Raw genomic sequence first — 26025 nt, 5'->3', positions numbered from 1 at the left:
GCACAGAAATGGATGCCAAGTAGGAACTCAGAATTGCTGAAAAATGAAGCCAAGAGCCTGACTATTTCTAACATTTTATTGATATTCTAATGAAAACTATTTTAACAAAAAATAAATACTTTGTACATAAAATGTTGATGAAAATGTTTATTAATCATACCTATAGTAAACTTAAGACAGAGGGCATCCTATGTTCAAATCAGAAACATTGACTGAACTCAAGGCAGTTTGACTTTCTTGTAGGTCAAGAATCTATCTAAGTTTATTGGGTGGATGGGAGGCAGCCAGGCAGGAAAGTAGAGTTAAGGCCACAATTAGATCAGTCATGGTCTTATTGAATGGCGGAGCAGGCTCAAGGTGCCAAATGGCCTACTTCTGCTCTTATGTTCTTCATAGAAACATTTTATATATTGTTAATGTCCATGTATAACAAACTAAATAATTCTGACAGCAGTCTCAAAGAAATAGGTTTGAACAAGTTTTTCTTTTAAAGAAAGGCTACAATTAGAAAGTTACTATCTTACACAGCCAGATGCAAACATGGGTTCAGAGAAATGAAAAAATTTAAACAGCAAGGAAAAATGCTCAGCTAAATACAAAAACCAGGAATACAACCTGGAATTATACTAATGTTGTAAAAGCTTTCCTGACGTTTGCAAGAAATGCAGAGAAATTGTTGGTTTCTTTGAGTTTTTCCTGCAGCAAAGCCATACATTCCAACGGTGGTTCACATGATGTGACTGAAAAGGCAAAGGAAAACAGAATGTTAGCTAATAGAAATTGATATTCAGATAACATACTGTCCACAATACTGTTGTATGATCAACATTTTAGGAGCTCTTTTCTGTACAGATCACTGGACCAGAGCCAACAAAAAATACTGCACCCAATCTCTGAAAACCCTGGGTGTTAAATTTTTACAATACCTATATGCTCCCAACATTAAGCCAAACATCTGTGCACTAACATGCACCACACTGTTCAGGTTTGGCAAATTACAAGTAAAACAAAAGTGAAAATAGCCTTCTGGCTCCTGGCCTGTTAACAAGCTCCTCAAGGAGCTCAACAGGCAGTTTATTGGAGGCGAGTGGGTTTGAATCTCCCACCCCACCATTTTATCTTTGTAAATTCCAGTGCATCCCAGAAACATTAAACACTTAGATCATCTCGGAGCGCAATTTTCAAAGCATGTCCGCTCTCCTCAACCCAACTTTTTCTAAAGATGGCGACAGAGCGAGGCGACTTCTTGCAAATTGTCTAATTTTATCTTTTACTCTCATTCTATGTCTCTAAAACTTCATTCTAACTCTTTTAAACTCTCTAATAATGCTCTAATTGAATCTCTTACAGATTTGGCGCATTAAGTTGATCTTTCTCTACACCCTAGCTATGACTATAACACATTTTGCACACTCCCCATTCCTTCTCTATGAATAGTATGCTTTGTATAGCTCGCAAGAAACAATACTTTACTATATACCAATGCATGTGACAATAATAAATCAAATCAACGGACAATTAAAAATCCCAGGTGAAATTTTTTATTTTAAGTTGACAAGTTGGGATAACTTCTGTGGATCTACAAAATCACTGAATGTAAATTTAACTTGCATTTGGGACTAATGCTGGGTTTATACCCCAATTTAAAACATGGTAACTTTACTACCTATATTTATGTTTTTAATTAAATTAGTGCAGAGAAAAAAAAATGTAGATCAAATCTCTTAACATTTTGTCTTACGCTCTTACTCCTTGTATGAATATACAAATTAGGAGCAGTAGACCACTCGGCCCCTCAGGCTTGCTGCCCTTCAATAAGATCACGGCTGATCTGATTACAACCTCAATCCCACGTACCTGCCTATCCCAATGACCTTTCACCCCGTTAAACAAAAATCTATCCATCTCTGCCTTAAAAATATGCAGATTCTGCCTTTTGAGGAAGAGTTCCAGAGACTCACGACCTTAAATGAAAATATTCTCATTGCCATCTAAATGAATGAGCCCTTAACTGCTTCGAACATATTAACATACCATACACAATACTCCAGGTGTAGTCTCAACAATTCCCTGTACAACTAAGGTATAATCTCCCTACTTTTGTAATCAATTCACCGCATAATAAACAATAACATTCTATTTGCTGTCTTAATTACTTGTTGGACCTATACATTAGCCTTTTGTTATTCATGCACTTGAACACCTAGATCCCTCTGCACCGCAGAGCTCATAGAATCCTTACAGTGCCAAAGGAGGCCATTCGGCCCATTGAGCCTGCACTGACAACAATCCCACCCAGGCCCTATCCCCCACTAATCCCCCTGACACTAAGGGGCACCTAACCTGCACATCTTTGGAATGTGGGAGGAAACCGGAGGAAACCCACGCAGATATGGGGAGATCGTACAAACTCCACACAGAAGGCAGGAATTGAACCCGGGTCCCTGGCGCTATGAGGCAACAGTGCTAGCCACTGTGCCACCGTGCTCCAATATTTCACCATTTAGATAATAAGCTTTTATATTCTTCCTGCCAAAGTGGACAATTTCACATCTGCCCACGTTATACTCCATTTCCCAGATTTTTGTCCACTCACTTAACCTATGTCCCTTTGTCTTCTTATGTACTCTTCACAATTGTTTCCTACCTTTCTTTGTGGTGTCAGCAAATTTAGCAAGTATACCTTCAAAGTCAAAATCATTTATATAAATTATAAAAAGCTGAGGCCCCAGCACTGACCTCTGTGGGACACCACTCATTACATCCTGCCAAATAGAAAAAGACCTATTTATGTCAACTCTGTTTCCTGTTTGTTTGTCAATCTTCAATCCATGCCAATATCCAACCCCCTACACTTTTTCCGCAATAATTTTTGATGTGGCACTTTAACAAATGTCTTCTAGAGATCTTTCATACTGTACATTCACCAGTTCCCCATTATCCATAGCAAATGACTCCTTTAAAGAACTCCAATAAGTTGGTTACGCATGATTTCCCTTTCACAAAACCATGTTGACTCAGTCTATAAAAAGTAGTCAGGATTTTTCAAGTTTCATGTACAAGCTGAAAGTACAAGTTTTAAACCTATCTTCACAAGGACCTCTATCCCCTGCCATGCATATAGTCTTGTTTCCTGAGGTTAACAGCCAAACTTTGAGCATTTGACTCTTAGCAAGATCTTTGTACAACTAAGTTCTCCACCAATGTCTTTTGATCAACTTAAACCAATTGGGTGAAGTTCTATTAAATTATCCATTGAGATAAGGATGTCACAGATACAACAGTTCATGAGAATATGACTAGATGGCACAGGTTGAAGTTAACAAAGCTAAACATTGGAAGAAATCCCCTCACTTTGCCTCAGCAGCTTTGTAGATGTGAAAGTGCTGGATAAATATGCATCTGTGAAGGCACTGTTTCTCATTTTCATGCAGGTGGAATACATTACATACCCAAGGGACATTCTGGCTCTAATACTGCTGAGGCAAAAAGGGAGAGTTAACGTTGCCTGGAGCTCAGAGCAAGAACGGAGCTGGAAATGCAAAGATTGTTATGCTTGGAGATTAGGAAACATTTATGCAGAACTTTTCCTCAAAAGATTAAATTCATGATTAAAATCATGACAGGGTAGGTGATACGAGGCTTATGACAAGCTTGTTGGGCTCAAATATATTTGTTCATTGCATGTTTTCTTATGCTATTAGGGAGGTTCTACAATAGAGTTCAAAAAAGACATACCTTCATAATTTCCTTCTTCATTGAATTTCAGCAGAAATGTAAACGGTTGCTCAGGATTTTTATGGCTGATGCATTTGAAGATGAATTGCAGTTGCTCCCCTTTTGAAGATCATTAAATTAGTTCCACATCACAAAACTCAAAATATATCACAAAGAACAATTCAAAATTAAATCCAAAGATTCACATCTTACTGTTTATAAGGAACAAAATTGCTATTTTGTGACTCGCTTCACAAAATACAACTGTATTTAACTTGATGCAAGTAACAGTATTTACATCTCAATCTTAACATGAAGGCTAATTTCATATAGACAATTCAGATAGTCATTTTATTAAAAATTAGAAGTATTCAGTCAATTTTAATTTGAAGGTCAAATGGCCAAGTTAGAAAACTAGCATGTATGAAGTAGGAAACAGTTGATTAAAATAAAGACTTAAAAATACTAAAAGCATTTGTACATGGTATTAAATGAGTGCCAACTTTACAACCTCAAAGTTTTTTATAAAATGTAATTCCTTGTTCTTACCCTGCACCTTCCGAATTTCCAGTCCCATCCGCTTCTTAAAGATTTCTGCAGACATATTTAATTCCTTCAGCTTTGCTTTATTTTCTTGTTTTTGTGTAGAAATTACTGTTTATAGAGGAAGAACTATTACTTTCATGGTTGAAAAAAACCCAGCAATTTAAGAAGAGTGGTTGCAATTAATTATGAATTATTAGAATTAATTCTTAGAAGAACAAGTTTAACTAAATTCATAATAACCAACAATTTCATTTTATATCGGCAATCAAGAATAATTCATCCAGTTGGTATCTAAACCAAAATTATTTGATTTAAATGTCTTGCTACAATGTACCGAGCTTTGGCGCCACCACATCTGGAATACTGTGCATAGTTTTGGTCTCAATATCCAAGGAAGGATATGCTTGCCTTAGAGGCAGTATAGTGAATTTGCACTGGTGTTGTTCCTGGGTTGAAAGGCTCGTCTTATATTGACAGGCTGAGTAAATTGGGCTTACGGTCTCTGGAGTTTAAAAGATGAGACATGATGTTGAAAGACAGGGTGAACAGAGTGGCTGGTGAATTACGTCACTCAAAACAGCTGTGAATGTTCTATTCTAGGATTCAGGATACTCCATCATTGAATATAATTAAGGCTGAGAACTCTCAGGTAATTAAGGGATATGGGGAGCAGGCAGGAAAATGAAGTTAAGGCCAATGGTCAGCCATGATTGTAGTGAATGGTGGAGTAGGCTTGAGGAGCCACATGGTCTACTGCTCATATTTCTCATTTTTATTAAAAATAGTCAGGTTACTCTTTCTTTCTCCTGACCAAATCATATTATACATACATTCCTGTTTTGTGAGAAATCCTTCTTTCAGCTTCTTAATCTTTTCTAATACTTCCTGCTTTTGCCTTTCAATATTTTCAAAATTTGTGTCAAGATTCTGTATATTTAAGCGTGTTTGCTCCAGGAATGCATTCTGCTCAGCAACAACTGCAAGAAAAGTGACATTTCCAATTAGTGCTGAGTTTTATCAGTTAAAGTACAGAACTGCAGTAAAATAGAATATTAGCAAATACCTTTTTTGGTTAATTGGATCTTTTCACACATCTGTTTCTCCTCTTCATATATTTCTAAGCATTTGCCTGTAAAAGAATGAACAATTATGATACCTCTCTAACGATGATAGCAAATTAATTCTGAGTAATTAGTCTTTTTAAATTTATACTTAATACAGTATTAAAGTACCAGTACCTCTCATTAGAACAAAGCACTTAAATATTGCAAAATAAATCCAATTTGAGCTTTTGACAGACTACTCCACAACTTAATTTTTGAAATTTTGCATGCAGTAATGGAGTCTAACCTTAGATACAAGGACATATTTAAAACATAGATTTAGCAAGAAATGTTTCTTTAAAATCAGTAAAACATACGCAATTGTACATACAAGATAACTGCAAATTGAAGGCTATTGTAACTCTTAAATTTACTATGACATTTTGCTGTTAACAACGCTCTATTACAAGGTTTTCAAAAGGCACTTCAGTGCAGTGAACAATCTCAATAATGGTTAATGATGGCCACTAAAATTACTAGGTGAGGCAACAATGTTTACTCTTGTGAAACAAGTTAACTGAAAATATAATCAGAAATCTGGCACGAGTCGCGAGACATAAAACGCAAATAAAAGGTCATTTCCCCCCCCCACGTCATCATATTTATAACCCCAATCCTTGACCCCATCCTCTTCCTTGTTTCCTTGAATCAGTTTCCATGTGTATATCTTTAATATATAGCTCTCCATCTCCACCACCTCAATTGCTTACACGTTATCCAATCTTTGAGGTCCACCAGCCAAGTATTGGAAAGGAAAGGTGTCAATTTTAGCCCCCAACACAAACTCCATAACCTTCACCACTAATTCCTAACTCCACCCTCCCTCCCTGTCCAAGCCCCTCACCTACAGTCTCATGCGGGATCAAAATGTTTGGAACATCAGTTTCTGCTCAACCTTAATAGAATCTTCAAGTTTATGGAAGAGCATGATCAGGTAAATATTGATAATTTAAGGAATATAAATCAGAAAAAGAATGATGGGAAGTTAGGAATTTCTTTACAGGTAAGAATGTGGAATTTTCTACTTTTCTTACGGCAGAGTCTATACATTCTTTAAAAAATGTGTACCTAATGTGTATAGAACATTATCCCTTTCTATTCACCTTCATTTCAATTATTGAGTTTCACAACATTTGCAATTATTCGGTTTAATTTTCAGATGTAGTATATAAATTACAATCTATAGACTGTACCTTCTGTGATTTTTAAAGATTCTTTGTACCTCTGTTTAAATCCTGCTGGATTATAATTTTCCCACAAACTCAAAAATTTGATCCTGGTTTCGTTTAGCTTTTCATTTAACTGACATTGTGCATCTTCTTTGAAGATATCCATCGATCTACAGCAAATTATTCAGTGTTAAAATGTTTCACACCTGAACACAACAAAGGGAATTAAATAATTGGTAGAGTCCACATACATTAAGATATACAGACATAATCAGATCACTCACCATATTACAATAACCTGTGGCAGTAATAACAATGGTATTGATATGCTTAAAAATCCATTCTAAAGTTTGAGTCTTGAAAATGAAAGCAGTTCTGCAGCTGTACGGAACACAATTCATGATTGTGAACATTTTAAAATGACTAATTAACAGTTCAATGAGGGATGGTTATTCTCCACAATTGTGGCGAGGTGATGAATAATACGGAAAAGGAAAAGGGAAGCACACTTAAAACTATACATTTCATGAAATGATTTTCACTAGATGGCTCAGCTGCAGTAACATGAGACCTACTATAATATTGTGAACCAGTCCAATGAAAATTTACATTTTGGGATTCCTTGCTTTGCATCATTAATGTAAAAGACTCACATGCAAAATGGCCAAGTTTTGCTGGGGCTAGGCATGAAAGATCCAACAGCTTTCGTTAGCATAAACCGAGAAAAAAAAAGTTACTTTAGGCAAGTGGAGATTTAAAGTGATTGAATGATAGTTACTGTACATGTTCAAACCAAAAGATGGGGAATCACTCCTGCCCAAGTGAGCATAAGATGTAGGAGCAGAAGTAGGCCATTCAGTTTATTGAGTCTGCGTCGCCATTCAATGAGAGCATGACAGACCTGATATGATAATCCTCAACTTCACTCTCCCTTATCCCCATAACCCTCGATTCCCTTACTGATTAAAAATCTGCCCATCTCAGCCTTGAACATACTCAACGACCGACAGTCTTTACAACCCTCTGGATTAAAAAATTTCACAGATGCCCTATCCTCAGGAAATTCCTCCTTATCTCGGTCTTAAATAGCGACCCCTTACTCTGAGATTATGCTCTCTGTTCCTAGGCTCTCGCACAAGCTGAAACAACTTCTCAGCATCTACCCTGTCAAGCCCCCTGAGAATTCTGTCTCAGTAAGATCGTCTCTCATTATGGGTACAAGCCCAGACTCTCCTCGTAAGAAAACTCCTCTATACCCAGGATCAACCTAGTAGGGATGACACAGTGGTTAACACTGCTGCCTCACAGCGCCAGGGACCCGAGTTCGATTCCTGGTTTGGGTCACTGTCTGTGCGGAATTTGCATGTTCTCCCCGTGACTGCGTCGGTTTCCTCCAGGTGCTCTGGTTTCCTCCCACATTCTGAAAGACATGCTGGTTAGGTGCATTGGCCTGAACAGGTACCGGACTGTGGCGACTAGGGGAATTTCACAGTAACTTCATTGCAATATTCAACCCAGGTTTCCTCCGGGTGCTCTGGTTTCCTCCCACAGTCCAAAGATGTGCGGGTTAGGTTGAGTGGCCATGCTAAAATTGCCCCTTCGTGTCCTGAGATGCGTAGGTGAGAGGGAGTAATGGGTAAATATGTAGGGATATGGGGTAGAGTCTGGGTGGGATTGTAGTTGGTGCAGACTCGATGGGCCAAATGGCCTGTTTCTGCAGTGTAGGGTTTCTGTGATTCTAGTATTAATGTAAGCCTTACTTGTAACTAATAAATAAATGAACTTAAAAAAAAACCTTCTCTGGACTGCCTCTGATGCCAGTATATCTTTCCTCAAGATAAAACTGTTCACATTATTCTAGGTGTGGTCTAACTAGTGCCTTGTACAGTTTTAGCAAGACTTCCATAATTATATACTGCATTCTCTTTGAAATAAAGTAAGAAGTCTGACAACACCAGGTTAAAGTCCAACAGGTTTATCTGGAACCACAAGCTTTCAGAGCACTGCTCCTTCCTCAGGTGATTCCAAATAAACCTGTTGGACTTTAACCTGGTGTTGTGAGACTTCTTACTGTGCCCAGCCCAATCCAATGCCGGCATCTCCACATCTTTGAAATAAACACCAATATTGCATTTGCCTTCCTTATTACCTGCTGAACTTGCATGTTGCTTTTAGTGATTTATGCACAAGGACCCCAAAATCACTATTTTCAACTTTCTCCATTTAAATAACATTCAGCTCTTTTACTCTTCCTACCAAGGTGCATAACTTCACACTTTCCTACATTATATTCCACTTGCCAAGTTTTTGCCCACTCACTTAACCTGTCTGTATCCCTCTGTAGACTTTATCATTCATACCACTTGCCTTCCCACCTACTTTTGTGTCATCTACAAACTTGACAACAGTACATTCACTTCCCTCATTCAACTCCTCCTCCTTTGTGATCATTTATTTAGATCATGTACAACTGATTTTTGGCAGGAACTGGAATGCAGTCTAAGATATGGCATGAAACAGATCGCCAGCACACTCACTCACCCCAGATAACCCAGTGATGTTTACAGCTTTCAGAACTGCAATGTGTTTGATGAACAGATGACAATTAGTGTGCACTTTTTACTTGGCAGGCAAAGGAACAATTCCAGGATCAATACAATCTTTCACCCTCAACTCTAGAATCAATTCAGGTAAGAAGTTTTCTCGACAGTAATATCAATCTGTAGGCATTTATTTATATTCCGAAAATGGCATTTCAACAGAGGTCTCCTATAGAAGTTGAGATTTGTCAAACATCTACAGAAAGAAATGAGCATTTTTTAAAAAAATCAATAAAAACAGTTTCAGTGGAAAATGACTGAATCCCTTCCTAAGATGTAGTTTGTTCCCCATGCATGGCAAACCTGCAGAATTTAGAAGCTTGACAGTGTTGTGTTCTATAGTCTTATAATCTGCTTTAAATAAATTAAAAACCAATTCAATGGGTCGCTGTAATCAAATGCAAGACAAGGCAAGATTAAAAATGCGTTATTACGGGATCATAAATAGAAAACATACCAATAACAACCATTAGTTTAGATATCCTATTAATATTCTGGGGATTACCACGGGCCAGAAACTTAACTGGACTAGCCATATAAATACTGCGACTACAAAAGCAGGTCAGAGGCTAGGAATCCAGTGGCAAGTAACACACCTCCTGACTCTCCAAAGCTGGTCCACCATCTACAAGTCACAAGACAGGAGTGTGGTGGAATACTCACCCCTTGCCCGGATAAACAACACAGGAAGCTTGACACCATCCAGGACAAAACAGTCTGCTTGGTTGGCACCCCATCCAGAATCATTCACTCCTGCCACCACCAATACACATTAGCAACAGTATGTACCGTCTACAAAGTGCACTGCAAGAACCAAGGCTCCTTAGACAGCACTTTCCAAACCCATGACTACTACCATCTAAAAACAGATCAGTAGATACCTGGGAACACCGGCAGTTGGGAGTTCCCCTCCAAGACACTCACCATCCCAACTTGGAAATATATTTCCATTCTTTCGCTGAATCAAAATCCTGAAACTCCACCCCCCTCCCCCTACAGCACTGTGGATGTACTTACACCATATGGACCGCAGCAGCTCAAGAAGACAGCTCACCACCACCTTCGAGTGCAATTAGGGATGGGCAATAAATGCTGGCCTAGCCAGCAAAGCCCACATCTCTTGAATGAAAGATTTGCAAAATAATGCGTACAAATCAATTTAGATTCTATGCTATTGTATAGTTCAGCAGTTACAATTCCATTGGGGTTTCTACTCCTAACCGAGACATCAAGACATGCCCCCTCCCCACTTAAGTTTCTTAAAAGAAATGCTCTGTTCAAAGTAAATGTATTGCAAAACTACTGGCAAATCCCTATGAAATTACTCAGTCAGATATCTAAGAACACGGGGGAGGGGTGGTTGATAAGCTAATAGTATAATCTATATAATAAGCTAATAGCACGCTGATTTATCAGCATGGGAGTGATCTGGAAGCATTCTGAAGAGACCCTGAGATGTAGCAGTATTTTCTTCTCCTTTAAGCATCAGCAATCCTTCCTCATAATGCAACACATTGAATTTTGGACATCAGTCTTACTGAAGAGCTCTGTACCATTTCCATGGGATGGGATGCGGGGGGAAACAGTATTGGTCAGAGTGACCATCACACAGTCGTTGCATGGAGGTGAAGTCCTGTCCTCACATTGAGGATACCCTCCATTGTGTTTTGTGGCACTAACACTGTGTTAAATGGGATAAATTACAAACAGATCTAGCAGCTCAAAACTCAGCATCCATGAAGCGCCAAGGGTTGTCAGCAGCAGAACTGTATTCAACCATAATCTGTACGTTCATGGCCCAGCATATCTCCCACTCTGCCTTTAATATCAAACTGGGGGTTCAGTCCTGATTCAATGAAGTGTGCAGGGTGGCATACTAGGAGCAGCACCAGGCAGGTCTCAAACTGGTGAAGCTACAACATAGAACAACTTACAAAACAAACAGCAAAAGCAGCATTCGTTCGACAGAGCTAAGAGATCGATCCCATAACACATAGGATCGATTAAGCTCTGTGATCCTGCCAAATCCAGTCAGGAATGATGGCGGACAATTAAACAGGAGGAGGAAGCTGCAGAAATATCCCCATCTTCAACAAGGGGGGAGCCCAGCACACCAATGCAAAAGATAAGGCTGAAGCATTTTCAACAATCTTCAGCCAGAAGTGACGAGTGGATGATCCATTTCAGCCTCCTTGGGAGGTCCCCAGCATCACAGATGCCAGACTTCGGCCATTTTGATTCACTCCACGTGATAACAAAAGATGTCTGAAGGCACTCCATACTGCACAGGCTATGGGCTCTGACAATATTCCAGGAATAGTTCTGAAGACTTGTGCTGTAAACTATCCGGGCTTCTGGTAAAGCTGTTTCCATACAGCTACAGCACTGACATCTATCCGGCAATTCAGAAAATTGCCCAGGTGTGTCCTGCCCATAAGAGGCACAACAAATCCAACCTGGCCAAATGCCACTCCATCAGTTTATTCTTGGTATCAGCAGGTGATTAGTGGCATTATCAAGGGACACTTACTGAGCAATAGCCTGCTCACTGATGCTCAATTTCATCAAGGCCACTCAGCACCTGACCTCATTATAGCTTTGGCGTAAATATCGACAAAACAGCTGAACTTCAGAGGCAAGGTGAGAATGACTGCCCTTGACATCAAAGCAACATTTAACTGAACGTGGCATCAAAGAGCCCTAACAAAATTGAAGCCAGTGGGAATCCGGGGGGGTGGGGGGGAATTCCCCAGTGGTTAGAGTCATACCAACACAGAGAAAGGTGGTTGTGATTGTTGGAGGTCAATTATCTCAGTCCCTGGACATTGCTGCAGGAATGCCTTGAGCTGGTGTTCAAGGCCCAACCATCTCCAGCTGCTTCATCAGTGACCTCCCCTCCATCAAATGGTCAGAAGTGGTGATGTTTGTTGATGATTGCACATGGTTCAGCGCCATTACTAACTCAGATACTTGAGCAGTCTTTGCCCAGATGCAGCAAGACCTGGACAATATTCTGGCTTGGGCTGAAAAGTAGCAAATATTATTCAAGACACACAAGTGCCAGGCAATGACGATCTACAAAAGAGAATCTAACAATCTCCCTTTGACATTCAATGCCATTACCATCGCTGAATTCCCTGCTATCAACATCCTAGGAATTACAGTTGACTAGAAAGTTAACTGGACCAGCCATGTAAATACTATAGCTACAAGAACAACTTAAGAGGCTGGGAATTATGCAGAGAGTAACTCGCCTCCTGACTCCCCAAAGCCTGCCTACCATCTACAAGACAAAAGTTAAGGGTGTGATGGAATACTTTCCATTATTGTAATATAAAGTATTGTTTCCTGTGAGCTATACAGACAAAGCATACCATTCATAAAGTACATAAAAGGGAGAAGGAAAGGAGAGAGTGCAGAATGTAGTGTTACAGTCATAACTAGGATGTAGAGAAAGATCAACTTAATATACGGTAGGTCCATTCAAAAGTCTGACAGCAGCAGGGAAGTAACTGTTCTTGAGTCGGCTCCTGATCAATTTCCCCATTACAAACTGAACCTGCATTAAACAGACCGAAGCGATCCCACAACTGAGAGCAGACTGAAGCTCTGCAGCGCTGCCTTATCCAGTCAAAAATAGTGGCAGAGAATTAAACAGCTGACATGTTACCAGGCAGTAGATTTAAACCTGAGAGGAGGAGGAGGAACTACTTCTCGCAGAGGGTGGTGAATTTGTGGAACTCGTTGCCCCATAGCACAGTGGGAGTCTGAATCATTGAATGGTTTCAAAAAGGAGATAGACATATTTCTAATAAAAAAAGGGAAAGAGGAACAGGTGGGGAGGTGGGTTTGACCTATTTTCAGGTCAAACCAAATAAACAAACTCAGATTAAGTCAGGACAAAGTAAAAGGGGCAGCTCCCCAAAAGGAGGGGGAACAGCCCGAACAGAAATCAAAGTACAAAGGAAACTTAAAAACATGGAGGTGGGTTTGACACCAGGGAGAGATCAACCATGAACTGATTGAATGGCAGAGCAGGCTCGAAGGGCTGAATTTGCCTTCTGCTTCTAATTCCTATGACATGAGGAAGCTCCGGCCAAACCCCCAGCCCCGCCGCGGCTAACCCCAACCTGGCTCCGGCCAAAGCCCCCAGCCCCGCCGCGGCTAACCCCAACCTGGCTCCGGCCAACCCCAACTCAACCCCAATTTCTGCCAACCCCAACCCAATCCCTGCCAACCCCAACCCAATCCCACCTGCTCTCCAGGCCAGGGTTCAGTTTCTCCTCGCCTGGTGATTCTGCTCTGGGTGGTTCTGGATGCTTTATCTCTCTCTCTCTGGGTAGGTGGGTCAGTCAGTCATCTCTCTCTGGGTGATTCTCTCCCTCTCTCTCGGCGATTCTGTCTGGGTTATTCTCTCTCTCTTGTTATTTTGTCTCTCCCTCTCTCTCCAGGTTGTTCTGTCTCTGTCTGGGTTATTACCTCTCTCTCTCTCTCCGGGTTGTCTCTGTCTGGGTTATTACCTCTCTCTCCGGGTTGTCTCTGTCTGGGTTATTACCTCTCTCTCTCTCTCCGGGTTGTCTCTGTCTGGGTTATTACCTCTCTCTCTCTCTCCGGGTTGTCTCTGTCTGGGTTATTACCTCTCTCTCTCTCCGGGTTGTCTCTGTCTGGGTTATTACCTCTCTCTCTCTCCGGGTTGTCTCTGTCTGGGTTATTACCTCTCTCTCTCCGGGTTGTTCTGTCTGGGTTATTACCTCTCTCTCTCCGGGTTGTCTCTGTCTGGGTTATTACCTCCCTCTCTCTCCGGGTTGTTCTGTCTCTGTCTGGGTTATTACCTCTCTCTCTCTCTCTCCGGGTTGTTCTGTCTGGGTTATTACCTCTCTCTCTCTCTCTCTGGGTTGTCTCTGTCTGGGTTATTACCTCTCTCTCTCCGGGTTGTCTCTGTCTGGGTTATTACCTCTCTCTCTCCGGGTTGTTCTGTCTCTGTCTGGGTTATTACCTCTCTCTCTCTCTCTGGGTTGTTCTGTCTGAGTTATGCACAGTGGGTCCCCAACTACGCGGACAAAGCTCGTCCGCTCATTAAGTCCACGACCTTCCCACGTACGCCGGAGGCCCAATTGGCCTTCAAGGTTTTGAAGAGCGACATCTCGAAAGCCACGATGCACGCGGTGGATGAATCCATCCCTTTCCAGGTGGAGAGTGATGCATCTGATTTCGCCCTAGCCGCCACACTAAACCAGGCAGGCAGGCCCGTCGCGTTCTTTTCCCGCACCCTTCAAGGCCCAGAAATTCGGCACTCAGCGGTGGAGAAGGAGGCTCAGGCCATTGTGGAGGCAGTCAGACACTGGCGCCATTACCTGGCAGGGAAGCGGTTCACCCTGATCACGGATCAACGATCCGTGGCATTTATGTTCAGTAACACGCAGAGGGGCAAGATCAAGAACGATAAGATCTTGCGGTGGAGAATTGAGCTCTCCACCTATAATTACTCTATTAAATTGATGCGCGACAATAAGCACGTGGAACCAAGGCTTCGGTATTGAAGGCTCTCCACAATGATCTGTCATCCTGGAGTCACCAGACTCTACCACTTCATCAAAGCCCGCAACCTGCCTTACTCGGTGGAGGATGTCAGGTCAGTGACTAGAAGCTGTCGGATTTGCGCAGAATGCAAACCACACTTTTATTGACCAGACCGGGCACAATTGGTCAAGGCCACTCGCCCTTTTGAAAGGCTGAGTGTGGATTTTAAGGGCCCCCTTCCCTCAACGGACCGGAATGTCTATTTCCTCAACATAATAGACGAGTATTCCCGGTTTCCGTTTGTTGTCCCCTGTGCGGACACGTCGACTGCCACCGTCATCAAGGTTTTCAGTGAACTTTTTACCCTGTTCGGGTACCCCTGCTACATTCATAGCGACAGGGGCTCGTCGTTAATGAGCAACGACTTGAGGCAATTCCTGCTCTCATTCGGGATTGCCTCTAGTAGAACCACGAGCTACAACCCTAGGGGCAATGGACAGGTGGAAAGGGAGAATGCTACAGTCTGGAAGGCTGTCCTACTGGCACTGAAATCCAGGGGCCTTCCAGTCTCCCGTTGGCAGGAGGTCCTTCCAAATGCGCTCCATTCTATCCGCTCCCTCCTGTGTACGGCAACCAATGCTACTCCCCACGAGAGGATGTTCTCATTCCCTCGGAAGTCGTCCTCGGGGACCTCATTGCCAGCCTGGTTGACGTACCCAGGACCCGTCCTTCTGCGGCGACATGTGAGGGCTCGCAAGTCCGACCCCTTGGTCGAACCGGTCCAACTCCTCCACGCCAACCCTCAGTATGCCTATGTGGCATATCCTGACGGGCGAGAGGACACTGTCTCCATTAGAGACCTGGCGCCCGCAGGGGACGTAGCAACTCCTGTCGCTCCTATTCCCCCAGTCACGAATCCACTACTCCTCATTGATTCCCCAGACGTGGCGCGGTCAGCACCGGGACCAGTGCATAACACTTTTACTCCCATGTACAGCTTGCCTGAGACTCGGAGATCGGCGCCACCATCATCACCACCACCACTACCACCAAACGTTCCAGGATCCCCTGCACCATCGCCTCACCAGGGCCGGCCGGCCCGGGAGTCCTTGAGGGGACAGCCAGACGTTGCTTTGGAAAAAAAAAAACAGAGAGTATGGAACAGATTCTAAAACCGGATCATCTGACACTGGACCCATGTGCGGTCGGTGCAGCTAACACATTCGACCATTGGTGGAAGTGCTTTGAGGACTACCTGGCAGCCTCGGTAGCTATCACTACAGACAGTGATAAACTCCAGGTCCTCCACGCAAGGGTAAGCGACACGATTTACCTAGCCATTCGTGCAGCTCCCACTTACCTAGGTGCCGTCGAGCTCCTAAAAAAAAGATACACGATGCCACCCAACGAGATACATGCTCGTTACCTCCTCGCTACACGACGTCGGCAGTCGGGCGAAACCATGGAGGACTATACCAATGAGCTCCTGCAGCTTGCCAGGGGTTGCGATTGTAAGGACGTATCAGCCGAACAGTATATGTACGACCTCGCCCGAGACGCGTTCGTAGCAGGGGTAGGGTCCTCGTACATCAGGCTTAAATTGCTGGAAAAGGGGAAACTCGACTTGACCCAAGCAATGGAGATGGCCGTGATGCTGGAGGCGGCGTCGAAGAGCTTGGCGCTGTACCCCGAGGACCACGTGCAGTCAACGTGGTTGGAGCAAGCTCAGCTCCCTCCTCGCCCCGCTAACCCGCGCTCCCAGATCGATTCGACGACGGCGGCAGCTCCAGGTGGCCAGCGATGCTATTTTTGTGGTGGGGCCAAGCATCCACGGCAACAGTGTCCGGCAAGAACGGCAATCTGCAGCCAGTGCGGTAAAAAAGGCCACTACGGCAAAGTCTGCAGGTCCAAACCTAAAAACGGCAGTGCAGCTTGTAACCCTCCAGAACGGAGACAATCTCCTTCGGCGTCGCAGTACCCACGAGGTCCGACCACGTGCGATCCCAGGACGGCGCCATCGTGGCTGACAGAGGAGGAGGAAGACCACCAGGAGTCGCTGCGCTTGGCGCCCTCGCCCACGTGCGATTCATGGGGGCGGCCATCATGGTCCACGACGACTAGGAGCGACCAGCAGGGGTCCTCAGCATCCACATCGGCAGCATGCAGTGACGCCCAGGGGCCAACGGTGGCGTCGATCTCCCTGGATCAGACCAGGCACTACAGACTTGAACATTCTATGATGGATATAAAGGTTAGTGGTAGAACTGTGAATTGTCTGTTTGACAGTGGAAGCACCGAAAGTTTCATACACCCTGAAACTGCTAAAAGGTGTGGACTCCGGGTTCTCCCTGCCAAGCAGACAATTTCCATGGCATCACGGTCCCGGTCTGTACCGATCCAAGGACGATGTATGGTAACTCTTGAGGTACAGGGCACAATTTACGAGCAATACAGGCTCCTTGTGTTACCTCACCTTTGCGCGCCAATTCTCCTCGGACTAAACTTTATGGTCCACATGAAGAGTGTGATCCTACAGTACGGTGGGCCACTCCCTTCACTGGCAGTAGGGAATCAGCCGCAGCCTCCAAATTGCCCAAAGCGCCCCGCATGCAATCTATCCACCCTGAAAATCACTACACCATCCCTTTTTAAAAATCTGGTACCTGGCTGCAAGCCCATCGCTACGAAAAGTAGGCGTTACAGCGCTGAGGACCGGATCTTTATTAGATCTGAGGTTCAGCGGCTCCTCAAGGAAGGGATCATACAGGCCAGTGCTAGTCCGTGGAGAGCGCAGGTCGTGGTAGTCAAAAGCGGGAACAAACCTCGGATGGTCATCGACTATAGTCAGACCATTAATCGTTATACGCAGCTGGATGCGTATCCTCTCCCGCGCATTTCTGATATGGTCAATCAGATTGCGCAGTACCGAGTGTTTTCTACCATAGACCTTAAGTCCGCCTACCATCAACTCCCCATCCGCCCAGAGGACCGACAATATACGGCTTTTGAGGCGGATGGTCGTCTATACCAATTCCTCAGGGTTCCATTTGGTGTCACCAATGGGGTCTCGGTCTTCCAGCGTGCTATGGACCGAATGGTGGACCAGAATGGGTTGCGGGCTACCTTCCCGTACCTGGATAACGTCACCATCTGCGGCCATGACCAGCAGGACCACGACACGAATCTCCAACACTTCCTGCGCACTGCATCTCGCCTGAATCTGACCTATAACAGGGAGAAGTGCGTATTCCGTACGCGTAGGTTAGCCATCCTCGGATACGTGGTGGAAAACGGGGTCATTGGCCCTGATCCAGACCGTATGCGCCCACTCACTGAACTTCCCTTGCCCGCTAGCACGAAAGCACTGAGGAGATGCCTCGGGTTCTTTTCGTATTATGCACAGTGGGTCCCCAACTACGCGGACAAAGCTCGTCCGCTCATTAAGTCCACGACCTTCCCACTTACGCCGGAGGCCCAATTGGCCTTCAAGGTTTTGAAGAGCGACCTCTCGAAAGCCACGATGCACGCGGTGGATGAATCCATTCCTTTCCAGGTGGAGAGTGATGCATCTGATTTCGTCCTAGCCGCCACACTAAACCAGGCAGGCAGGCCCGTCGCGTTCTTTTCCCGCACCCTTCAAGGCCCAGAAATTCGGCACTCAGCGGTGGAGAAGGAGGCTCAGGCCATTGTGGAGGCAGTCAGACACTGGCGCCATTACCTGGCAGGGAAGCGGTTCACCCTGATCACGGATCAACGATCCGTGGCGTTTATGTTCAGTAACACGCAGAGGGGCAAGATCAAGAACGATAAGATCTTGCGGTGGAGAATCGAGCTCTCCACCTATAATTACTCTATTAAATTGATGCGCGACAATAAGCACGTGGAACCAAGGCTTCGGTATTGAAGGCTTTAATAGAGTAACAATGGAACTACTAACACGAATACACCAGTTCAGACTGAAGGGGTCCTGCCGGAGCAGGGGGTCTTATACCTCGCCACCGGAGGCGGGACCCCACTGAAATGTGCCATGATAACTCTTATAACAGGTAAACACCCTAACCCAACAACATTGTACAACCCCCACAGTAACAACACCCTAGCCCAACAGTAACATAGTAACAACCCCCAGTGGTGAACCAACGATGGTTCACCACAGGGTGTGATGGAATACTTTCCATTATTGTAATATAAAGTATTGTTTCCTGTGAGCTATACAGACAAAGCATACCATTCATAAAGTACATAAAAGGGAGAAGGAAAGGAGAGAGTGCAGAATGTAGTGTTACAGTCATAACTAGGATGTAGAGAAAGATCAACTTAATATACGGTAGGTCCATTCAAAAGTCTGACAGCAGCAGGGAAGTAACTGTTCTTGAGTCGGCTCCTGATCAATTTCCCCATTACAAACTGAACCTGCATTAAACAGACCGAAGCGATCCCACAACTGAGAGCAGACTGAAGCTCTGCAGCGCTGCCTTATCCAGTCAAAAATAGTGGCAGAGAATTAAACAGCTGACATGTTACCAGGCAGTAGATTTAAACCTGAGAGGAGGAGGAGGAACTACTTCTCGCAGAGGGTGGTGAATTTGTGGAACTCGTTGCCCCATAGCACAGTGGGAGTCTGAATCATTGAATGGTTTCAAAAAGGAGATAGACATATTTCTAATAAAAAAAGGGAAAGAGGAACAGGTGGGGAGGTGGGTTTGACCTATTTTCAGGTCAAACCAAATAAACAAACTCAGATTAAGTCAGGACAAAGTAAAAGGGGCAGCTCCCCAAAAGGAGGGGGAACAGCCCGAACAGAAATCAAAGTACAAAGGAAACTTAAAAACATGGAGGTGGGTTTGACACCAGGGAGAGATCAACCATGAACTGATTGAATGGCAGAGCAGGCTCGAAGGGCTGAATTTGCCTTCTGCTTCTAATTCCTATGACATGAGGAAGCTCCGGCCAAACCCCCAGCCCCGCCGCGGCTAACCCCAACCTGGCTCCGGCCAAAGCCCCCAGCCCCGCCGCGGCTAACCCCAACCTGGCTCCGGCCAACCCCAACTCAACCCCAATTTCTGCCAACCCCAACCCAATCCCTGCCAACCCCAACCCAATCCCACCTGCTCTCCTGGCCAGGGTTCAGTTTCTCCTCGCCTGGTGATTCTGCTCTGGGTGGTTCTGGATGCTTTATCTCTCTCTCTCTGGGTAGGTGGGTCAGTCAGTCATCTCTCTCTGGGTGATTCTCTCCCTCTCTCTCGGCGATTCTGTCTGGGTTATTCTCTCTCTCTTGTTATTTTGTCTCTCCCTCTCTCTCCAGGTTGTCTCTGTCTCTGTCTGGGTTATTACCTCTCTCTCTCCGTGTTGTCTCTGTCTGGGTTATTACCTCTCTCTCTCTCTCTCCGGGTTGTTCTGTCTGGGTTATTACCTCTCTCTCTCTCCGAGTTGTTCTGTCTGGGTTATTACCTCTCTCTCTCCGTGTTGTCTCTGTCTGGGTTATTACCTCTCTCTCTCCGTGTTGTCTCTGTCTGGGTTATTACCTCTCTCTCTCTCTCTCCGGGTTATTCTGTCTGGGTTATTACCTCTCTCTCTCTCTCCGGGTTGTTCTGTCTGGGTTATTACCTCTCTCTCTCCGGGTTGTTCTGTCTGGGTTATTACCTCTCTCTCTCTCTCTCTGGGTTGTTCTGTCTGGGTTATTACCTCTCTCTCTCTCTCCGTGTTGTCTCTGTCTGGGTTATTACCTCTCTCTCTCTCTCTCCGGGTTATTCTGTCTGGGTTATTACCTCTCTCTCTCTCTCCGGGTTGTTCTGTCTGGGTTATTACCTCTCTCTCTCCGGGTTGTTCTGTCTGGGTTATTACCTCTCTCTCTCTCTCTCTGGGTTGTTCTGTCTGGGTTATTACCTCTCTCTCCGGGTTGTTCTCTCTCTCTCTCCGGATTGTTCTCTCTCTCTCTCCGGGTTGTTCTGTCTGGGTTATTACCTCTCTCTCTCTCTCTCCGGATTGTTCTCTCTCTCTCTCCGGGTTGTTCTCTCTCTCTCTCCGGGTTGTTCTCTCTCGCTCTCCGGATTGTTCTCTCTCGCTCTCCGGGTTGTTTTCTCTCTCTCTCTCTCCGGGTTGTTCTCTCTCTCTCTCCGGGTTGTTCTCTCTCTCTCTCCGGGTTGTTCTCTCTCTCTCTCCGGGTTGTTCTCTCTCGCTCTCCGGGTTGTTCTCTCTCGCTCTCCGGGTTGTTCTCTCTCTCTCTCTCCGGGTTGTTCTCTCTCTCTCCGGGTTGTTCTCTCTCTCTCTCCGGGTTGTTCTCTCTCTCTCTCCGGGTTGTTCTCTCTCTCTCTCCGGGTTGTTCTCTCTCGCTCTCCCGCGCGCTCTTTTCAAATTTCAACGGCGGCGCCTGCAGCGGGAGGAACCAAGTGTGAGGAAGCTGCGGGGGAGGTGAATCTCTTTTATCATCTCAAGGCGGTCCTGAGTTACTCCTGCTCAACAAAACACAATTACTGATGTGCAATTCTAATTCAACTTTAATCAGTTGGGTTATAAACCCTTTGAGATTTGAACAATGAACAGCAGGATTTGGCGATGGTATAACCCAGGACCCGATAACTTCCGGCGAAGGTCAAAGCGTAAACGGAAGTACAGTAAACGGGGGCGGGGCAATGTGAACGGGCGGGGCGGGGCGGTGAGCTGGGATGGGGAGCAGTTCAAGGAGACCTCTTACTCCCACCTTCACAAGGGATGGGCAATAAATGTAGTAAGAGTTTTAACAACACCAGGTTAAAGTCCAACGGGTTTATTTGGTAGTAAATACCATTAGCTTTCGGAGCGCTTGCTGCTCCTTCGTCAGATGGAGTGGAAATGTGCTCTCAAACAGTGCAGAGACACAACATCAAGTTACAGAATACTGATTAGAATGCGAATCCCTACAGCCAACCAGATCTTAAAGATACAGACAATGTGGGTGGAGGGAGCATTAAGCACAGGTTAAAGAGATGTGTATTGTCTCCAGACAGGACAGCCTGCAAGTCCAGGAGGCAAGCTGTGGGGGTACCCACAGTGTGTTCACCCCAGTCCAACGCCGGCATCTCCACATCAATAAATGTAGGACAGCCAGCGCCGCCCATGTGCCACTGAATTGGGGGTTGGGGGGCGGCACAGTGGTTCGCACTGCTGCTTCACAGCTCCAGGGACTCGGGTTCGATTCCCAGCTTGGGTCACTGTCTGTGTGGAGTTTGCACATTCTCCCTGTGTCTGTGTGGGTTTCCTCCGGGTGCTCCGGTTTTCTCCCACAGTCCAAAGATGTGCGGGTTACGTTGATTGGCTATGCTAAATTGCCCCATTGTGTCCCGAGATGCGTAACTTAGAGGGATTAGCGGGTAAAATATGTAGGGATATGGGCCTGGGTGGGATTGTGGTTGGTGCAGACTCGATGGGCCGAATGGCCTCTTTCTGCACTACGGTTTCTATGATGATTCTATGAATTACAAAAATGCAGTGGATGCACAAAAAACAGTCAGCGGAAGTTTGTTTCTTTTTCAGCGACTGTTGAAAAGACAGATGAAGGCTGCAAGTGGAACTAGGGCAGTGTCCGTGCCAGAACCCATCTAGCATCTGTGCCATATCTCCATGCACCTCTATTGCCTGACGGATGACTCCAGAGGCTAATCATCAGCCTGGTTCTTAGCATTCTAAGACTACCAGATGCCTTCTCCATCTCCGACAATTGTTCCTGTGACTATAATGCACTTTCGCCAGTGTGTCTATCCCTCGCAGCCAGAGTGCCCATACCTACCAAGATATGTGTTTATCTGTCCTGGTGCTAGGTGCAAAGCAACAGTGTGACACTGCATTCCCTGAGGCATCCTCTTCCTTCTCAGGGCTGACGGCTGGCAGATGGAATTTAATTTAGATAAATGCGAGGTGATGCATTTTGGTAGATGGAACCAGGGCAGGACTTACTCAGTTAATGATAGGACGTTGGGGAGAGTTACAGAACAAAGTGATCTAGGGGTACATGTTCATAGCTCCTTGAAAGTGGAGTTACAGGTGGACAGAGTGGTGAAGAAGGCATTCATCATGCTTGGTTTCACTGGTCAGAACATTGAATACAGGAGTTGGGACGTCTTGTTGAAATTGTACAATACATTGGTAAGGTCACACTTGGAATACTGTGTACAGTTCTAGTCACCCTATTATAGAAAGGATATTATTAAACTGGAAAGAGTGCAGAAAATATTTACTAGGATGCTACCGGGACTTGATGGTTTGAGATATAAGGAGAGGCTTGATAGACTGGGACTTTTTTCTCTGGAGTGTAGAAGGCTGATCTTATAGAGGTCTATAAAATAATGAGGGGCATAGATCAGCTAGATAGTCAATATCTTTTCCCAAAGGTAGGAGAGTCTAAAACTAGAGGGCATAGGTTTAAGGTGAGAGGGGAGAGATACAAAAGTGTCCAGAGGGGCAATGTTTTCACAGAGGGTGGTGTCTGGAACAAGCTGCCAGAGGTAATAGTAGAGGCAGGTACAATTTTGTCTTTTAAAAAGCATTTAGACAGTTACATGGGGAGAGATGGACATAGAGGGATATGGGCCAAATGCGGGCAATTGGGACTAACTTCGGGGTTTAAACAAAAGGCAGCATGGACAAGTTGGGCCGAAGGGTCTGTTTCCATGCTGTAAGCCTCTATGACTCTATGAGGTCCTCGGCTTTTCCCTGCAGTTGTCAATGTTGCACTGAAACAAAAAGGAAAATTAGGTGCTTCTTCATCATGAGATGAGTATGCTGAGACATGTTTCCTCATTGCAAACACTGAGACCATTGGAAATGCGAACCAGTGTTTGAACCTTATGCTCTTCAATAGAGGAATGCCTTCCTCCCTGAATTTTGCAAGTCTCCAAAGTAAAAAAAATGCTACTTTCCTATTAGTTTCCCCTGCTTCATGCAGCCTCCCTTCCCCAACCACTTCAGAACGGTTTGCTGGTATTTTAGAAATGTGTTTTTGGAATTTCATTAGCCAAGGGTCTTCCTCCTATCTTACTGCAACATATAACTTCCAATAGTTGGCCAATATTAGGATACCATCTCCAGTACTGTTCCTCTCTTTGGCATTGTGCACCCTAATTTACAATGAAGAGCTGCATTCATGCCTTCAAATGCGGTTCCTTTGTGTACTTTGCTGGTTGCTGAGCTCTGCCCGTTGCTTCTTTCCATCAGTGGACATGAGAACCTCATGCCTATCCCAGGAGGACTCGCAAAAACTCATCAAACCTTGGGACTGTCCTTAGTCTTGAGCTCTCCCTAGCTCCTGACTCCATTCTCTCAGCCAGTTGCGGAGAGGCACTTGCTATTCCTCAGGGTAATGGGTCAGATACAATCAAATGTCCTGTCTTCCTTGACAAACAGAATAGTCATCTGTGTTTACTAACAAGTTCTTACCTATGTTGTGGAGCAGATTATTATACAAAATACTGTCATAGAATGCCGACAGTGCAGAAGCAGGCCATTCGGCCTATCAAGTCTGCATCGACAACAATCCCACCTCAGCCTATCCCCGTAACCACATATATTTATGCTGATCCCTCTACGCATCCTGGGACACTAAAGGGCAATTTAGCATGGCCAATGCATCTAACCTGCACATCTTTGGACAGAGAGGGGAAACCGGAGCACCTGGAGGAAACCCACGCAGACATGGGGAGAACATGCAAACTCCACACAGACAGTGACCCAAGCTGGGAATCGAATCCAGGTCCCTGGCGCGGTGAGGCAGCAGGGCTAACCACTCTGCCACCATGCCGCCCTAGGAGACCCAATACAAAACGATAATTTATTAGCCAATGTGTTATGAGAGCACAACCTCAGAAGGGTCTCTGAGGCAGACTCTATCCTGTTGAAGAACCATGTAATATTTATACATATTAAGTCATGTAGGCAAGGCATTATTTACGTTCCAACATTGTCTGGTTTTAAGTTTTACTTTAAACAATTTGCGGATGTTCACAGGGCAGGGTGTCTATCATCCCAAGTACTATTTGTCTTTCTTATCTCCCTTCAGCTCCTAATCTCTTCCCTAGTGCTTGTTGCTACCAGGCTCAGCCTTGCACTGCCAACTTTGCCTGCTAATTCAGGCTAAGCATTATGGAGGTCTCCAGGCATTCAAGCTGATATGCCCTGAAGTCTCATATTTACTAGTATTGCTTAGCCACGTACACATTCAGCTATCAGTATTTTTTTTGCCACATCAGCATATTGGCTGGGTGATGTCTTTACCCTGTGTGGAATTTTACTTAATCTTTCTAATACTGCACTAAATTTTTCAAAACCCTCTTAAGAAGTCTCTTTAGTAAGTTATCAGTTCCTTGATTGTAATCCATTGACCCTTAAGTTCCCTTAATAAACCATGATTATGTCTGTCCTAATAAATTGTTGTAATGGTCCATATTTATGAGTCATTGTCTTACACCTACTATAATTCACAGAAATTTAAATTCTTCCACACAGAACACCTGAGTGTCCAAAGAATGCTTTCTTGCGTTAACTGCCAGTCCAGTGACTGGGTGCCTTTAAATGGGTGGCTGACCTACTCCAGTTAATCTCTTGCCCCATCTGTGCCTTGTCAATTGGTCATGCTGGCCCCCTGCCAAATAGCCATTAATTGGCCACTACACATATTACACATCTTTCAAAGGCGCGGGTGGGAGTTGGTCACCAATGCACTTCCAGATTGGACTCCCACCCAATGCCAAGGTACCTTAGTAAGAAGTCTAACAACACCAGGTTAAAGTCCAACAGGTTTATTTGGTCGCAAAAGCCACTAGCTTTCGGAACAGGCTGTTCCTTCGTCAGGAGGGTGGGTTAGCACTGCTGCTTCACAGCTCCAGGGTCCCGGGTTCGATTCCCGGCTCGGGCCACTGTCTGTGTGGAGTTTGCACATTCTCCTCGTGTCTGCGTGGGTTTCCTCCGGGTGCTCCGGTTTCCTCCCACAGTCCAAAGATGTGCGGGTTAGGTTGATTGGCCAGGTTAAAAAAAATTGCCCCTTAGTGTCCTGGGATGTGTAGGTTAGAGGGATTAGCGGGTAAATATGTGGGGGTAGGGCCTGGGTGGGATTGTGGTCGGTGCAGACTCGATGGGCCGAATGGCCTCCTTCTGCACTGTAGGGTTTCTATGATTTCTTTCTTTCTATGGTGGTCACGGGCATTCAGCCTCTGATCTCTGGGTAAGCGTTCTCCAAGGCGGCCTTCACGACACATGACAGCGCAGAGTTGCTGAGCAGACTGATAGCCAGGTTCCACACACATGAGGACGGCCTCAACCGGGATATTGGGTTCATGTCACACTATCTGTAACCCCCACAACTTGCCTGGATGTGCAAAATCTCACTAGCTGTCCTGTCTG

At 44.9% G+C, this 26025-nt stretch overlaps 1 protein-coding gene across 4 annotated transcripts; it reads right to left on the bottom strand.

Moving 5' to 3' along the window:
• Positions 1–67: 67 nt before the first annotated feature.
• Positions 68–21037, bottom strand: spc25 (SPC25 component of NDC80 kinetochore complex). Of its 4 annotated transcripts, none has more exons than XM_078228205.1 (7): positions 20620–21037; positions 6560–6741; positions 5327–5392; positions 5094–5240; positions 4267–4371; positions 3739–3837; positions 68–740 (listed from the first exon to the last, which is right to left on the bottom strand). In XM_078228205.1, exons 2-7 carry the CDS (start codon positions 6699–6701, stop codon positions 622–624), a joined length of 678 nt encoding a protein of 225 aa, XP_078084331.1. In that variant the 5' UTR covers positions 6702–6741; positions 20620–21037; the 3' UTR covers positions 68–621. The 4 variants fall into 4 exon arrangements, with proteins under 4 accessions (XP_078084331.1, XP_078084328.1, XP_078084329.1 ...); XM_078228202.1 differs by having other exon boundaries at positions 6560–6705; positions 20620–21020; XM_078228203.1 differs by having other exon boundaries at positions 6560–6705; positions 20542–20996.
• Positions 21038–26025: the final 4988 nt, after the last annotated feature.

This window comes from Mustelus asterias, chromosome 14 (assembly GCF_964213995.1).
Source record: "Mustelus asterias chromosome 14, sMusAst1.hap1.1, whole genome shotgun sequence".
Classification (NCBI taxonomy): Eukaryota; Metazoa; Chordata; class Chondrichthyes; order Carcharhiniformes; family Triakidae; genus Mustelus; species Mustelus asterias.
Note: the sequence above shows the minus strand (reverse complement) of the source record. Positions and strands in the feature narration are given on the sequence as shown.

Coding starts and splice junctions, on each gene's coding strand:
- spc25 (XM_078228205.1), bottom strand. CDS start 6,701: ATGGATATCTTCAAAGAAGATGCACAATGTCAGTTAAATGAAAAGCTA. Junction 3,838..4,266: donor GGAAATTCGGAAGGTGCAGG/GTAAGAACAAGG, acceptor GATCTTCAAAAG/GGGAGCAACTGCAATTCATC. Junction 741..3,738: donor TGAAGAAGGAAATTATGAAG/GTATGTCTTTTT, acceptor TTGCCTTTTCAG/TCACATCATGTGAACCACCG.